The 17,500-nt window shown below is 46.7% G+C and overlaps 1 protein-coding gene across 1 annotated transcript in view; it reads left to right on the top strand.

Moving 5' to 3' along the window:
• Positions 1-509: 509 nt before the first annotated feature.
• Positions 510-17,500, top strand: part of LOC134093456 (immunoglobulin superfamily member 22-like) — a 19,359-nt gene continuing 2,368 nt past the window's right edge. Inside the window, exons 1-20 of the mRNA XM_062546508.1 lie at positions 510-759; positions 1,174-1,299; positions 1,726-1,865; positions 2,411-2,522; positions 2,780-2,810; positions 3,529-3,706; positions 4,266-4,379; positions 4,998-5,160; positions 5,584-5,859; positions 6,259-6,543; positions 7,013-7,146; positions 8,210-8,342; positions 9,836-10,132; positions 11,530-11,829; positions 12,964-13,137; positions 13,543-13,671; positions 14,432-14,728; positions 15,696-15,784; positions 16,144-16,336; positions 16,906-17,205. Of these exons, the coding sequence (XP_062402492.1) occupies positions 510-759; positions 1,174-1,299; positions 1,726-1,865; positions 2,411-2,522; positions 2,780-2,810; positions 3,529-3,706; positions 4,266-4,379; positions 4,998-5,160; positions 5,584-5,859; positions 6,259-6,543; positions 7,013-7,146; positions 8,210-8,342; positions 9,836-10,132; positions 11,530-11,829; positions 12,964-13,137; positions 13,543-13,671; positions 14,432-14,728; positions 15,696-15,784; positions 16,144-16,336; positions 16,906-17,205 (3,721 nt within the window). The remainder of the gene's footprint in view (positions 760-1,173; positions 1,300-1,725; positions 1,866-2,410; positions 2,523-2,779; positions 2,811-3,528; positions 3,707-4,265; positions 4,380-4,997; positions 5,161-5,583; positions 5,860-6,258; positions 6,544-7,012; positions 7,147-8,209; positions 8,343-9,835; positions 10,133-11,529; positions 11,830-12,963; positions 13,138-13,542; positions 13,672-14,431; positions 14,729-15,695; positions 15,785-16,143; positions 16,337-16,905; positions 17,206-17,500) is intronic.

Below are 17,500 nucleotides of genomic sequence, written 5' to 3'. Positions count from 1 at the left end.
TTCTGTCTCCTCTCTGCGCTGTGCCTATTTTGGAAGCAGCTGCTTAAGGGAGTCGGGATGTCGGGGCGACCCCCAGAGACTAGTGCGCACGTTTACAGACACACCACCTTGAGTGATGCGCTTTAACATCGGTGAAACAAGGAGCTCGATGACTCATACGTCAGTATGCACCACTTTCTACAGAGGGAAGCAGTGGTCCCAACTGCTACCTCTGATCTGCAACCGTTACATACCAGTTGCAATGCACCAAGTAGATTTTCAACATCATCCTCTGTGTTTTTCAAAGTTTAGGGAAGAGAAAGTCTGTCTTCTTCATTAGATGGATTTAATTTGTTAATTATGTGATTAATTGATGATCATGAAATATTGTCAAGTGTTTAAGTCTTCAGAAAAGGATGAAGAAAAAAATCAACAACTATCTCTCCATCCCCTTATAGAGCCCCAAGCAAAGCTAGTTACATCACCAGTCTTGGCCGCACAGCTAAAGGTCGAAGGTCAAACAAGTTGCCATGGCTACTGAGGTCATCCAGTCCACAGAGGGCGTGATGGAGGTCCTATCGGAGGCCCAGTCCAGCAGTGCCATCAGGGAGAGTTTCTCTGAGGTGAAGTCCTCAGAAAGCGTCTCCGAGCACTTCTCTGAGGTCCAAATGACCTCGTCTTCATCCTCCTCCTCTTCGGCGATGTCATCCTCCACCTCCTCGTCCTCCTCCACGGTCACCAAAGTCCGCAGAATTTCCCAGACATCCAAGGGCGGCGACGGTAAGCCCCAGAATTTCTCCCAAATGTAATGCAAATATCCATCTGTGTGAAATTGGATTATCTCTTTGACTTTTTCTCCGTTCCCTCAGGGATTAATGCAGTTCCTATCTGCCATCTGTAATATCCTCTATCGGTAGGATTGATTAGAGTCAGGGGCTCTCTGAACCTCAGCATTGATCAGCTGTAGGCTCTGAAACAAATTTCCACAAATTAACTGACATTTAAACTCCAGCTTTCCTAATTCACTGGAGTGAAAACCAATCAAAAAGTTTTCATGACAAAATGTTAAACTATTGTGTGTGAATGTACCTGCGTGTGTGCGTGTGTGTGTGTGTGTGTGTGTGTGTGTGTGTGTGTGTGTGTGTGTGTGTGTGTGTGTGTGTGTCTGTCTATCTACAGGCGCAGAGCGGACAGTGGTCCAGAGAAAGACGTCTGCCATCGTGGAGTCCTACAGCCAGGTGCAGAAATCCCCCAGCATCCCTCCAGAGGAGTCCATGCCAGACTTTGAGCTGAAGCCCCGTCCAATCACAGCTCAGGAAGGTGGGTCGTGTCCAGAGCATAATGTCCAAGCATAATTGAAAATAAACTAAAGAAGTTACATGGAATGATAAAACCTATTTCTGCCATCACATTTCTAAACCTATTTCAGTGTGCTTTGACTATCAGACCCATTGATTCGGCCGTCAGAGAGCACTTACTTGAGCATATTTACGACACTCCATCAAATTTAACATTTATATTAGTCGATTTTATGCCATTTTTTTATAGCCGTGTGTAATTGTCTAGAAAGTTGCACAGTGTGAAGCCCTCTACTTGCATCAAATGTCAGCTTGAATTGAAGAGTGAAGATAAATAATTGAATTGCTACTTGTGCAAATTACCTTAATTAAGTTGTTGAGGAAATGAAGACCTGCTCTTCCAGCAGTTGGGTACTCACTATTCCACTCCACGACTCTGTGACTTTAGGAGACAAGAAGGTGTCTTTTAAAGGGAAGGTGACGGGGTCCCCGAAGCCCACAGTGACGTGGGCGAGAGATAGCGGCAAGCCCCTATCAGAGGGCACCACCACTTACTTTGACACCATCAATAAGCAGCATGTTTTAAAGGTGAGGCGGCTGTTTCAAAAACCTTAATAATGACTAATTTCTCTCTTTTTTATTGTTATTTTTCTGCAAGGCTTTCAAATTGAGTTGTTTAGAAGCGTTTCTGGATTGTCCAGGATTGTCCACATCAGCACACCATAAAACAGATGTTATCTCTGTTTACGAGAGACCGAGGCAACTTGATATGCATCGAGTTAACTTAACACTCACATCATCAAGCCCATCAAGCACATTCCTCAAGTGTTATGCTGGGATAAGTAGCGTCTAAATCATCAGTTTGTATTCCGTGAGATGTGCAACGAGAAGATTTAGTGCCCTTATCCTGTCCCGGTCAGACGTCTTCAAAGCAGCTCAAAGCCCTATTACCAAGTAATTAGCATATAGTAGATGGGCATATGCATAGCCCCTTACCATCTGTTCAGTCTAGAGGTGGAATGCAACAAAGCCTCAGCACTGCACTGCACTGCCCCCTTCTGTCTGATGAGTGAAATGCATGGAGTGAAATCTAAGGTGGTGTGATGATTTCTCTGGGTTTTTTCCCCCTACAGATCAAACCCTTGTCTCTGGAGGATGCTGATGTCTACAAATGCGTCGCTGCCAATGATCATGGAGATGCTGTGTATGCCGTGTCCCTGGTGGTGACTGAGAGTAAGCGAGAATGTGTGTGTGTGTGTGTTTGTGTGTTTGTGCCGTGTGTGTGTGTGTTTGTGCCGTGTGTGTGTGTGTGTGTGTGTGTGTGTGTGTGTGTGTGTGTGTGTGTGTGTGTGTGTGTGTCTGTGTGTGTGTGTGGGGGGGTGGGGGGGTGGGGGGGGGTGGTGAGTTTGCATTTATGCCTGTGTGTGAGTTTGTGTGCATGAAATTTACACTTACAAATACCTTTGCAAGCATCCCTTTCTCATGTTTTGACTCAGATCCAGCCATGGACTTCAAGAAGATGTTAAAGAAACGGTGGGTAGGATGTACTTTACTTCACAGTCCTCTCACTGGATTCTCTGATGATGACTTTTGTTAAAGTAGTTAATTGTTTAAAAAGTTAACTGTAGTTTAGGGAACAAATGTTAGGCATTCATGAATAAGTATTACTGGTATGTGTCTGCTTTAGTGCTCAACAAGGTTTGTATGAAGTGTCATTACACAGTCATAAGGTCTCTTTTCAACAATTTAATTTTCATACTGAATAGGTGATTTGTTCTTGGTAAATTCTTAATACAGCTGGTCCGTCATGAACTAAATAGTATGGCTTAAAATAGAATGTTTGTAGCCTTCTAATATGTCTTCAGATGTTATTCTGTCATTGTACGTATCATAATTATGACAGAGAATTAAGAGTCCGCAAGGTCCCTTGTTTGATCCATACGATGTAGCCTTAGATTAAGACCAACTAGTTGTTCAGTAAGGATTTCCCAAGAAGAAATTGCCTATTGGCTAAGATACTTTAATAAACACCCAAAAGACATGCAATGATGCTTACTGTAATACTGACCTTGTTAAACACTAATATATGCAAATATTAGTTATGTATTTAATTATGCATAACATGTAACTGTTACTTATTACATGCAATGAGAGGAGAGTAAGCAGAGTCGTTTCAACCATAATGTGTCATGATAAATAAATCATAAATAAATCTGACGCTTTGGCTCTTGATCCCTCTCTGTCTGGTCAGGAATGTACAGACCCAGAGGAGAGAGGGGAGGAGGCCTCCCACTGAGGAGGAGATGCTGAAGATCCTGGCGGGAGCCGACAAGAAGGACTACGAGCGCATCTGTGCCGAGCACGGCTTCACTGACTTCAGGGGCATCCTGAAGAAGCTGAAGGAGCTGAAGAAGAGGGAGGATGTGGAGGTAGAGAAACAGAGTGCTGCTGTTCACTAGGAGCCTGACTAGATATCTTGACTAGGCTAGGGATGGTTTCCGTCTCAACGGGGCAGCAACCCAAACATCTCCTGGGCCACACATACATGCCATGCAGTTTGTTTAAACCATGCCGTCTGGTTATTCTAAAGGCAGTTCATTAAAACCATATCGTCTGGTTAGTCTAAACGCAGTTAGTTAAAACCATGCTGTTTGGGCTAGTCTTAACGCAGTTAGTTTAGGCCTTGCCGTCTGATTAGTCGAAACACAGTTAGTTTTGGTCATGCTGTCTGGATAATCGAAACACAGTTAGTTTAGGCCATGCCTTTTGGTTAGTCTTTACCGCAGTTAGTTTAGACCATGCCGTCTGGTTAGTCTTACCGCAGTTAGTTAGGCCATGCCGTCTGATTTGTTGAAACACAGTTCGTTTTTGGCCATGTTGTTTGAATTGTCGAAACACAGTTAGTTAGGCCGTGCCATCTGGTTAGTCTGCAGTTAGTTAGATTTTTTTTGTTGTAATGATGGTTTGCATGTGAAATCACAAAAACAGATGGTCAAGATCCTGAAACCCTTGCAAGATGTTATAGCAAAGGCTGACTCCAATGCCATTTTTGAAACCATGATGGAACTGAAAGACCCGAACATCAAGATGCGCTGGTTTAAGGTAAAACCATACTTTTATATAATACAGTATGTGTGTGTGTGTGTGTGTGTGTGTGTGTGTGTGTGTGTGTGTGTGTGTGTGTTTGTGTGTGTGTGTAGAGGGTTCTGTGTGCCTGGAGTTGTGTTGGGGGTTAGACAGTGGACTGTGTATGTTGGTGTATGTGTATGTGGGAGTATGTGCACCTGTGTGTGTGTGTGTGTGTGTGTGTGTGTGTGTGTGTGTGTGAGTGTATGCAGCTCTGTAACTACGAGACCACTGCACATTTTTCTGATGCCTTCCTACAGTTGCTGAGTTGACAGTCATATTCAAAATATTTCAAATTTGAATATGACCGTCAACTCATTCAAATGTCACTCAGCAACTGTAGGATGACAATTTATTTTTCTCTTATTTTTTTCCAGAGCTGTATACAGTATATGTAGGTGTGTAAGTGTGTCTGTGTACCGCATGTGTATGTGTAATGTAATATTTATTCTGAATTATGGACACAAATAAGGAAGTAAGCTGTGTGTGTACTGTATGTGTGTGCGACTGTGCGTGTGTGTATGTGTATGTGTGTGTGTGTGTGTGTGTGTGTGTATGTTTTCTCCAAACACACACCTGTGCTTGCTGCCACAGGACGGAGAGTTGCTGCGGATCCAGTACTCCCTGGGGAAGAACGAGGTGAAGCAGCTGGGGACCAAACACATGCTGTGCATCTCCAGCGTGAGCCTCAAAGACGCCGGCACCTACTCCCTGCAGGTCGGAGACAAGGCCCTCAATGCCAAGCTCTCCGTCATAGGCAAGCACTCGCCTGCTAATGGACCGCCCATTGTTTCCCTAGCAGTGCATACTTCAGCGTTTTGGGAATGCTTTGGGTTGTAATATGTCTTGCTGAATGCTATTGTGTTTCAGTGCAGTGCTGGACTGCATGGTTGTACCCACCTGGTGTATAGTGCTCTGTGAGATTAATGGTGTCTTAATGTTCTGTAATCTTTCCAAAACGGGTGAACTGCCAAAGGTCCTGTCAGCAACCAATTTGCTTTTCTTGGGAGACTCTAAGAGACTCCAGAGTTCAGTGTGCAGAGTTGCATGCCAGGCACTGAAATAAAGTCCAGAGGAAATCCACACTCGCTCTTTCTGTCCTCACATCTTTTTACAGTACGTCATCTGTCCTCTTTCCCCCCCCTCTCTGATCTGCCTCCTCGTCTCCTCTCTCGTCTAGACGAGCCGTTGAAGTTTACGTCGGACCTGAAGCCCATGCGCGTCACCGAGCGACAGACGGCCACGTTCGAGGTGCGCCTCTCCAAGAAGACCGACGCGCCGTTCGTGTGGAAGTGCAAGGACAAGGAGCTGAAGAGGGACGAGAAGTACGACATGTCCGTGTCCGAGGATGGCTTGACCTACACGCTGAGGGTCAAGGACGTCCGTCCAGGCGACACCGGAGACTACAACCTGTGCCTGGGCGACCTGACAGCCACTGCTCCCCTCTTCATTGAAAGCAAGAGGCTTTCATTTCCATCCTCATTTTGCATTTTGCCCTTGATTTTAGAGACACTTGTTTACTTTAAATTGAAATAGGTTAAAGTTTGTTTATACAGTATGCACTTGTATGTTTAGATGCATGCCATGCATTATAATTCATGTAGGCCTATATGCATTTTATACATTCAAAAGACCAAATTAAGAGTTTGCTTCCAAAATGCTATACTCCATTTCAATGAATTTTAATAAACCTTTTTTTTTTTTTTTATCAAAACAGCAAAACTGTAATGTTATTAATATTGCCTGAAATACGCAATTAAAAAACATGACGATTTGGAACCAAACTCTTCACACGCTACTTCAATGTCCGTCACCTTCCTCCTCTTTCGCTGACCCTCTCATTCCGTCCTCTCAGGGATTCCCATCAAGTTCGCCAGCCACCTGAAGAACGTTCGCGTGAAGGAGAAAAGCAAAGCGCGCCTGGAGTGTGAGATGAGCTCCAAGGACGTCCACGTCAAGTGGCTGAAGGACGGCCGTGACATCAGCTGCAGCGCGCGCTACGTCTTCGTGCGCGAGGGCAAGCACGCCGAGCTGATCGTCGAGGACTGCGACCTGGCGGACGGCGGCGAGTACAGCGTCGTGTGCACGCAGGACAACGATGACCAGGAGTACGTCACCTCCGCCAACCTCACCGTGGACGGTACAGGCCCCAGATCAACTCAAGCCTCCTTCCTTTAGATTAGAGAACATAAACACCACCACTGACATCTTGACACATTTACGTAAAACATGTCAGTTTATTTACTATACACTAATTTAAAGCAGGCAGTTTTCTATTTTAATATTTGTCATATATCCTTTGTTCTTTGTGTGTGTCTGTATGTCTGTGTGTGTGTGTGTGTGTGTGTGTGTGTGTGTGTGTGAGTGGCTGTTTGTGGCTGTGTGTGTATGTCTGTGTGTCTGTGTCTGTCTGTGTGTGTGTGTATGTGTGTGTGGCTGTCTGTGGCTGTGTGTGTGGCTGTCTGTGTCTGTGTGTGTGTGTGTGTGTGTGTGTGTGTGTGGCTGTCTGTGTCTGTGTGTGTGTGTGTGTGTGTGTGTGTGTGTGTGTGTGTGTGTGTGTGTGTGTAACTGTGGGTGTGTGTGTAACTGTGTGTATTGTGTGTGTGCAGAGAGGTTTGCCTCAGTGACGAGTGGCCTGTCGGACCTGCAGTGTCCCACGGGTTCAGGGGCCGAGCTGTGTGTGGTTCTGAATGATGAGAAGGTGGACGGAGTTTGGCTTAAGGATGGGAAAGAGGTAAGGAGGGCAACACACACACACACACACACAAGCACACACGCAAGCACACACACAAGCACACACGCAAGCACACACACACACACACACACACACACACACACTCACACACGCACGCATGCACACACGCACACACACACACAAACACACACACACACCTACACATGTGCACACACATACACATGCACACACACACACACTCACACACACACCTACACGCACGCGCACACACACACACACACACACAAACACACACACACACCCCTCCTACACAGCATTAGACAACATCCACAGGAATGCTCACCAGATGGCTATTGTATGTCAAGTTTGTCTGCAGGTGTCGCTTACATGGCATGCAATGGGGCCCTCATACATACAGTGCAGTAACCATATACCCTAGGCAGGTGAGCTGTAACCACATCCCAGGGTCCAATATGGTGTAATTATATCTGTCTAGCCATGCTCACCTTAGTCTGACTTGAGTTACACACGTGTCAAATTCAAGCTTGCACAGATGTGTAGCTTATTGTGGTGACACAATTATGTCACATTGTCATCATTTGGGGAGATGAATTGATCCTCTATATCGGTTTAATCCTCTCCTACCTGCTCATTAAATGGCTGTGGTTGTTAAGGCATAGAGCACGGCTTAATCTCTGAAGCGGTGACATGACTTTAATGAATGTAAATCTCCGGAAAATCTTCTACCTATTGGCATGCCATGTCAAACATCGCTGCTGAGATTTTCCTCTAAATCCCGCTCAATCCTCACAAAGGCTACACACTCCTCCTCTGCCATTTTCTGTTTTAAGCTGCACCACCGTTCATACGATTTTTGAATGGCTTCTTTATGGGGCGTTGAATTCGGTTTAGAGCGTCTCAAACTTGTATAACTCATAATATGCTCTATATAACTCCCACCTGCAGGTTGATCAAATTACATCGTTACTGCACACTGCTGCAGCCACTAATTGGGGCAGATTTATGCTGTAATGTCCCCGGGTGAGTCTGAGGTGAGGTCGGCGTCGGCCTGTTTCTCGTTTGTGTGTGCGCGCAGGTGTCGGAGGCGGAGCTGAGCGGGGTGCAGGTGGTGAAGCAGGGCGCCGTGCACAAGCTGCTCTTCGGCGGCGTGGGCGGCGGGCACGAGGGCAGGTACACCTTCAGGGCCAACGGGGCCGAGAGCGAGGCCACGCTGACCATCGCAGGTACTGTACAGTACACGCCTTCAAAGAAGGGTTCTCGGGGTGCTAGATAGAGCCATGCAGGCTTTAAAGCAGGGGTTCTTAACCTTTCTGACCTCGAGGCCCAATTTTTAAAGTACAAAGTGGCCCGGGGCAACATATAGAATTTTTTTCATTTAAATTACAATAATGACAAAGTATTTTTTTGTTGTAGAAAATAAATTCGTTAAGAAATATGGTTAATATGATGCTGTTTAATTCATTTATAAATGGTGGTCACTTTAAGACTCTTGCCGGCTCCATTCAGTGGCTGCAGCCCTCACAGTAGATTGCTCAGGAGTGAAACTATGTTGTCTTCGCGTTTTTCGTTTCTTATAAAAAGGAGATATCAGTTATCAAGCTGGCGCTCTCTCTCCTTCTCATGCGCGCTCAAACGTGTTCCCAATTAGCTACGTTATGAGTAGGCTAACGTTATGAGTAACATAATTAGATTTGCTGCAAACATCTCTATGCATCCAGCTCTATGTATCAAACATCTCTATACATGCTGTTTTGTAAATGTAAACGTTCTCTAAGAAGAGTGTAAGGCAGTTTGCAGTAATGTCAAGCACAACGTCGTTGCTGAAAAAAATAAATAAATAGCGAATAGCCAATGATAACCTATATCAGACACACACACACACACACACACACACACGTACTGCATACATCTCACCCATCATACATAGCAAACAGTCACTCATCATCTTTCAAGCACATCCTCAACATAAACACAAAACATAAAAGCACAAATGCCCACTCTCACACCCGGTGGATAATAAACGTGTGCTGCCTTGACAGCAGTGTGTGCAAATGCTCTTGAATTCTTAAATCTGGAATCATTAAAAGAGTTCAACATAAAGGGCTCCCATGACCTTTGCAATCCTGGGTCATCTGTGGAGACATCCCAGCCATGATCATAGGCAAGTCTTTCTATCTTGGATCCACCGAGTTAGGATATATGTGAACATGTAGTGTTAAGTTTATTACAACTTGTAACTTACATGTCACGTGTATGCGTAATATGTGTGGTGTCATGTTTATTACACTTATACAAGCATATACGCATACAACTGAACTCATTAAAAGTATGAATAAATATGAACGAAGATGTGACATGAACAGGTTAGGTTTTATGTGCTAAATCCTTCTTTGTAGTGCATAATTCAAGGCAGACACCACATTAGAATGACCCTATCGGTGGCTCACACATTCACATTGCCGCCATCCTTTGCCCAGATCCTCCGGTCATCGACCCCACCATGCACACACACACACACACAGACACACACACACACACACACACACACACACACACACACACACACACACACACACACAGACACACACACAGACACACACACACACACACACACACACACACACACACACACACACACACACACTGCATACATCTCACCCATCATACTGTACAGAATGGCTCACACATTCACATTGCCGCCATCCTTTGCCCACAGATCCTCCGGTCATCGACCCCACCATGCTGGAGGTGCTGTCCAGCCAGCCGGTGACGGTGAAGGCCGGGCAGACGGCCACCATCAAGATCCCCTTCCGGGGCAGGCCGGCGCCGCGCGTCAGCTGGTACAAGGACGGCATGGAGGTGACGGAGGACGCGCGCACGACGGTGGAGCGCGGCGCCGACCAGAGCACCCTTACGCTGTGCCACTGCGTCAGAGAGGACAGCGGCGCCGTCATGCTCAAGCTCAAGAGCGACTGTGGCACGGCCATCGCCAACCTGCACCTCAACGTGGTGGGTGAGTAGTACCACGCCAACCAGGAGAGGAAGAACCTGTCCCTACGACAACGGTTAGATAGGGTCAGAGGTCATCGCTGTACTTGTCATAGGAAGGTTTAGATTAGGTTACAAATCATTATTTTGTTATTTATGTCAGTCCTATGTGATATCAAAATGTACCTGGTGCATATAAAAAAAATCAAACCTGATTTTGAATGTGTCAAAATAAACTACAAAATAGAGTGGTCACGCCATGTATCAAAATAAAATCAAAATGAAATTACCAAAGATACTCAGCATGAGCATGAAATCACTGTAATTACATCTTCCATAGAATAGAAGAATAGAATAGAATATATACTTTTTTGATCCTGTGAGGGAAATTTAGTTCTCTGCATTTAACCCAATTTAACTGAATTAGTGAACACACAGCACACAGTGAACACACAGTGAGGTGAATCACACAACCTGTTCATGTAATCTATTCCTTCTTTAGTACACTTGATGAACAGTGTTGTAGAGCTACAACTTTTCTCGGCCTATGAGACATGCCATAAATCTGCAAACAAGTCACACCTGCCTGTTTACATCTCACAGCCCCAATGCTATATCAGAAATGAGCTCAAAAAGTCACAACTGAACGTGTCAAGTGGCACAAACTAGCCACCAAACCTATTGAGAGCCACAGAATGAGGGCTTAAAGCAACCCAATGCAGTTTTATTACCTTGAAATAACGACTTTGAACTCATGGTACACTGAATACGGAGAATGAAGTCTCTGACATTGTTCAAGCATGCCCAGAATGCTTCATATTGCTTCAGGTGATTTAAGGGGGAACATTTTGAGAAAGGCATCCACATAACCGGTTTCATGTCTTCAGACTGGATGATCATGTTAATTTGTGTACTCATGGGCGAAAGAAAAAAAATAAGAAAAATAAGTTACGTAATATCAAAGGGAACGTGCCAGAACAACAATGCTCAAGAACTGCTCAGCAACGTTGCTCAGAAAGGTGCCTTGTGTTACCATCAGCATTGGAGGACACCAGACCTACATATCACGGTCAAAGTTGGTCCAAAGTTTTACCAAAAGCAGGCAAACTAATAAATGTGGGTGAGGTAACCATGTAACCATCTATCATTTTTTGGCAGTATGCAAAAAAAGTATACAAAAATACACGCCTAAAGTATTTTGATACCTTAAAATACATACTTTAGAATAGATACTTGTATCATAAATACTGTCCATCCCTGATTATACACATTCTATTCAGATTGATGGTGCAACACAGACCAGTATCATGCTTCACCAAAAAGAGCAGAGTTTTGTAGCATGGACACGGTTTGATGTGGGTAGTTAGTTGATAGTGGCGTGTGTTACTGCATGTTTCTGACTGTCTGTTGTGCTTGAACCAGACCACCCAAAGCCTCCTCAGAAGCTGGACGTCCTGGAGAACTCGGCCAAGTGCGTCACCCTGAAGTGGAAGGCCCCGCGAGACAACGGGGGCACGCCGGTCACGGGCTTCGTGATCGAGAGGCGCCCGGCGGGCAAGAACTCCTGGACCAAGGTGGGCGAGGTGGACAGTGGCACCACCAGCTTCTGCAACGACAAGGTGGAGGAGGGCAAGGCTTACCAGTACCGCATCCGGGCGCTCAACTCTCAGGGCATGAGCGAGCCCCTGCTCACTGATGAGGTGTTTGCTGGGTCGCCAATCGGTGAGAGATGCAGAAAATGTGTCCTTCTATTTCTGTCTCTGCCAGTGTGTGTGTGTGTGTGTCTGTGTGTGTGTGTGTGAAAGAGAGAGAGAGTATGTGCATGTTTATCTCAGTATGTGTGTGTGTGTGTGTGTGTGTTTGTGTGTTCGTGTGTGCGTGTGTGTTTTGCTTAACAGAAAAATGTTTTAGAATAAGCCGCCTGTACAGTACAGTATGTGCCATCCTTAATGGAGATGCCAAGAGAGGTGCTCTGGCAATGAGCACCTCTTTCAAGAGCACTGTACGCTACACACTGTATATAAAATGCATCGTTATTTGAGTTCCCATTAAAACCTGTCACTCATGCCCAGAGTGCTTCATATTGCTTGAGGCGATATAAGGGGGGGGGGGGGGGGGGGGGGGAGCACATAACCAGTTCCCCGTCTTCCGACTGGATGATCATGTTAATTTGTGTACTGATGAGCAGAAGATCTCTAGAAAAATAAGTTACATAATATCAAAAGGAACGTGCCAGAACAACAAAACTCGGGCACACTGCCCAGCAACGTTTCTCAGAGAGGTGCCTTGTGTATCATCAGCTCAGCACAGTCAAGGTTGCTCCAAAGTTCAGGCAAAAACAGGCAAACTGATAAGTGTTGGTGAGCCATAGACTGCATAATTGAACTAGAAAAGCACTCAGAGAGTGCAAACCTCCGCCAAGCAAAAAACATAATCGCCTCCTGGACCCAGACGGTGATGCGGATCACTCCCAAAAAATGTAATCGTTTCTTCCTTGGGTCATTTCAAACCTTCCCTGAAAATTTAATCGAAATCCATCCATAACCTTTTGAGTAATCTTGCGAACAAATAAACAGAAAGACAGACAGACAGACAAACAAACAAACTAACTAACTAACTAACAAACCCCTTGATGAAGGCAACTACCTACACTATAATCTGTTCTATACAGTATACAGTCTATGGGGTGAACGAGTAACCGTGTGGTTGAATGAGTGGGTAGGTGTGAAAGAGGGAGTGCTGTTACACTGCAATATACAACAGATCATGGGGATTACTTTTCAATAAAGTATCTATCTATCTATCTATCTATCTATCTATCTATCTATGTCCTCTAACACATGCGTCCGCTGCCAGAGCCCCCAGGCATGGCCTCTCAGCCTCAGGTTGCAGATGTGACCAAGGAGGCCGTCACGGTGACCTGGGCCCCGCCCAGTCAGGATGGAGGAGCAGCGGTCCTGGGCTACATGCTGGAGAGGAGGAAGAAGGGAGGCAGCATGTGGATCCCCGTCAACAAGGAGCTGATCCAGGGTGTGTGTGTGTGTATGTGTGTGTGTGTGTGTGCGTGTGCGTGTGCGTGTGCGTGTGCGTGTGTGTGTGCGTGTGCGTGTGTGTGTGTGTGTCTGTGTTTGTCTCTCTGTGTGTGTGTGTGTGTGTGTGTGTCTCTCTCTCTGTGTGTCTGTGTGTGTGTGTGTGTGTGTGTGTGTGTGTGTGTGTGTGAGTGTGTGGGAATGTGACCCAGGTCACAGTTGTTCTTGTGCTTCTACTTGGTGTGTGGACAGATCTGTTTGGGGAAACCCTGTAACACCCATCGCCCTTAATAACAGCTTCAGTAGGAGTGAATAGTTGTGTAAGTGGTACTGATGTGTTGTGTAGCCACATGACACATGCACTGAACAGGAGGCTTGTTAAAAGAGCTGCCTCTGGTCCCCACAGACACCAAGTGCACGGCAGATGGTCTGACAGAGGGGACGGAGTACGAGTTCAGAGTGACCGCGGTCAACAGAGCAGGAACTGGGACTCCCAGCATCGCCACCAACCCAGTGCTGGCCAAGGACCCCATCCGTAAGTGCTCTCAGTGGAGACAGGTGGAGAGCTGCAGTCATGTGTGTCTTTCTTTTTCTTTCTTTCTTTCTTTCTTTCTTTTGACTTTTCTTTTTTTCCCTCACTTTTATTTTTTTCTTTATTTCTCTCTTTCTTTCTTTCTGTCTCCATTGCTCCCTTTGTCTGCCCATTCTCCCTCCCAGGACTATGTTGACTCTCCAGGGTAAAAGTAGTGCCTTCAGTGTTTTGCAGTGGGCAGCAGTAGCTCAGCAGGAAGTGGAGTCATTCAGCAACCAGAGGAGTGTTGCTGGTTTGAGCCCAACTCCTCCTGACCTTGTAGAAGTATCCTTGAGCAGGACACTTAACCCAGAGCTTCCCAGCCTCTGCAATGGCTGTGTGAATGGGTGGATCTGAGGCGTGATATTGTAAAGTGCCTGAAGTGCTCAGAAGAGTAAAAAAAGTGCTATCAGAATGCAATCCATTTAGCATCTTCTCATTTCACTTCCTGTCTTTACTTATTTGTTTCTGTCTATCTCTTCTCTCTGGGGAAGGAATGTAATGTCCGCAACACTGATAAATTGCTCCCGGTTTAATGAAAAAAAATGCAACGTTTCGACCCCACTGGGTCTTCATCAGGCACATGGTGCCTTAATTATCTCTTCTCTCTTCTCATTACATGCATCTCTCTTACCCTTTCTTTCTTTCTTTCTTTCTTTCTTTCTTTCTTTCTTTCTTCTTCTCTTTCTTTTTGCTTCTTCCTTTCTTTCCTTTCTCTGCGTAGGCGCCCCTGGTCTGATGTCGGGCCTGAAAACGACCGACTCCTCCTCCTCCTCCATCTCTCTGGCCTGGTCTCCGCCCGAGCAGGGCGACGCCCCCTCAGGCTACATCCTGGAGCTGCGCTCGGACGACGCCAAGGAGTGGACCAAGTGCACCAAGATCCCCGTCGTGGGCACCAGCTACTGCGTGGGCGGCCTGCAGGAGCGCATGAAGTACTTCTTCCGCATCCGCGCCGTCAACGAGGGCGGCGTCGGGGAGCCCACGGAGCTCGAGCAGGGAGTCCTCGCTCTGCCCCCACCAGGTAATGCCAACATCATGCCCCTACCATGCCAACACACCTTGCCCCCACCAGGTAATGCCAACATCATGCCCCTACCAGGTAATGCCAACACACCGTGCCCCCACTAGGTAATGCCAACACACCTTGCCCCCACCAGGTAATGCCAACATCATGCCCCTACCAGGTAATGCCAACACACCGTGCCCCAAATAGGTAATGCCAACACACCGTGCCCCTACCTGGTAATTCCAACAACATGCCCTCACCAGATAATGCCAGCACCATTCCTCCACCAGGTATCGACACACCTTGCCCCCACCAGGTAATGCCAACATCATGCCACACCAGGTAATTCCAACAACATGCCCCTACTAGGTAATGCCAACACACCTTGCCCCCACCACATAATGCCAACAGCAAGCCCCCGCCATGTAATGCCAACGACATGCCCCTGGTCCCCACCTGATAATGCCAACATCATCATCAATGCCAAGGCAAAGTTTCATACAGAAGGCAATGAGGTGGCTGATGCAGCTTATCCCTAAGATTCTGAACATAAACTTGGTGTTTGCCATTGGACCGCTGGATTTAGAATAGACAAGAATTGACAAGTAAATGCATTTTCAGATAGATAGATAGATAGATAGATACTTTATTGATTCCCAAGGGGAAATTAAAGAATTTTCAAGAGGGGAATGTGGCTCAGCACACAGTAAATCAGCCTCAATGGTCAATGCGGTTTTTCAGAATTCAGAAACCAGGAACACACTTCCTTATGCATGTTTTGCAATGTTTTGAATTCCTGTGTAAACCCCCAAGTATCCACTGGGCCATCTTGAGAGTACATCTGACTTGATGTTGTTATTGTCTTTGTTGTTGTTGTTGTTGTCATCATCTCTGTTGTTGTTGTTGTCATCTCTGTTGTTGTTGTTGTTGTTGTCTCTGTTGTTGTTGTTGTTGTTGTTGTTGTCATGGTCATCACCATCAGCTCCTCCCAGGTTTGATCTGCAGGGGAAGGTGAAGCACCGTATTGAGTTGAGGGCAGGAGCTACTCTCTGTATCCCCGTCTCCTTCACAGTGAGTCCACAACAACACCTCATCATCAATAATCAATCATCAATAATCAATGATCAGTAATCAATACCACAGCAGGGGCAGCAGGAGCATGGGTCACAACGCCCACTATCACAGAGCAGCTCTCATAGCGACACTGACACATCTTACCCGTCTCAGAACACAGCAGCAGATCACAACAGCCATCGATCACATCGACCAGAGACACCGCACACAGAGTCACACATGCAAGCAATTAGGCCCCAGCTTTTGGTGCCAGCCAGACACTCGACGATATCGGAGCAGTATGCTTAGAGGGTGCTTTAGCGATTTGGGGTGCGAGGAGTTGGATTCGGGGTATGAACTTGTGCCCATCTCCGCAGGGGTCACCCCCTCCTGAGGTCACCTGGCTGAAGGATGGCGTGCCCACCAGTGGCCGAGAGGTCATCACCAAGGGCAACAAGCACTCGCAGTTCCTCGTCGCCTCGTCTCGCCGCTCCGACTCGGGCGTCTACCGCGTCAACCTGCGCAACGAGCACGGAGAGGTCAACTACGACATCAACGTCCAGGTCAAAGGTAAGAGGGACAGCCACAACAGTCACACACACATCAGTGCACACCCACCCACCCACAATTACATACACACTGATCCTATGCATCAGTGCACATCCACACACCCACAATTACACACACTGATCCTATGCATCAGTGCACAGCCACACACCCAATTACAATATACACTCAGTCACACACACTGATCCCCTCTCCTATGAATCAACCCACAACTACACACCCAAACACAAACACACACACACACACACACACACACACACACACACACACTCTGTCACACACACTGATCCCCTCTCCTATGAATCAACCCACAACCACTCACCCAAACACAAACACACACACACACACACACACACACACACACACACACACACACACACACACACATACACACACATTCTGGCACACACACTGATCCCCTCTCCTATGCATCAACCCACAACCACTCACCCAAACACAAACACACACACACACACACTCTGTCACACACACTGATCCCCTCTCGTATGCTATGCATCAACCCACAACCACCCACCCAATTACACCACCCCACTTCTCCACCCTTTGGTCAGACTTCCCGCGGCCTCCGCGGAACCTGCACCTGCTGGAGGAGGTTCCGAGCACGGTCACCCTCCTGTGGGAGCACACGCCGGACCTGGCCGAGGACCCCGACGCCCACTACGTCATCCAGAAGCGCGACACCAGCACGGCCACCTGGTTCACCGCCGCCGAGCGCGTCTTCAGCAACAAGTACACCGTCACCGGCCTGCTGCCCGGACGCAAGTACTACTTCCGGGTCGTCGCGCACAACAGCATCGGAGACAGTGACCCGCTCGACTCCAAGGAGCCGTTCAGCATTGCCAAAGAGAAAGGTAGGGATGGAGAGGGGGGTTTCATGTTTTTACTGATTGTGTGTGTGTGTGTGTGTGTGTGTGTGTGTGTGTGTGTTTGTGTGTTTTCATGTGGATATCCAAGTGTGTCTATTTGTATCTGTGTAGCCTATGTGTGTTTGTGTGAGTTGCTGTATGTTTGTATGTGTGCATGTATGTGCACTAACTTCTACAGATAAAGCCTCTGATCATTACCAAAAGTAAGTAGTGACATACAGCATCTGTGTTGTTCAGCTCCCCATCTTGTCTGTGCTCCATTTTCGAATAAGTTAAAAAT

Source organism: Sardina pilchardus, chromosome 10 (genome assembly GCF_963854185.1).
Source record: "Sardina pilchardus chromosome 10, fSarPil1.1, whole genome shotgun sequence".
In the NCBI taxonomy this organism is placed as follows: domain Eukaryota; kingdom Metazoa; phylum Chordata; class Actinopteri; order Clupeiformes; family Clupeidae; genus Sardina; species Sardina pilchardus.
This window is presented reverse-complemented; position numbering and strand designations above follow the sequence as displayed.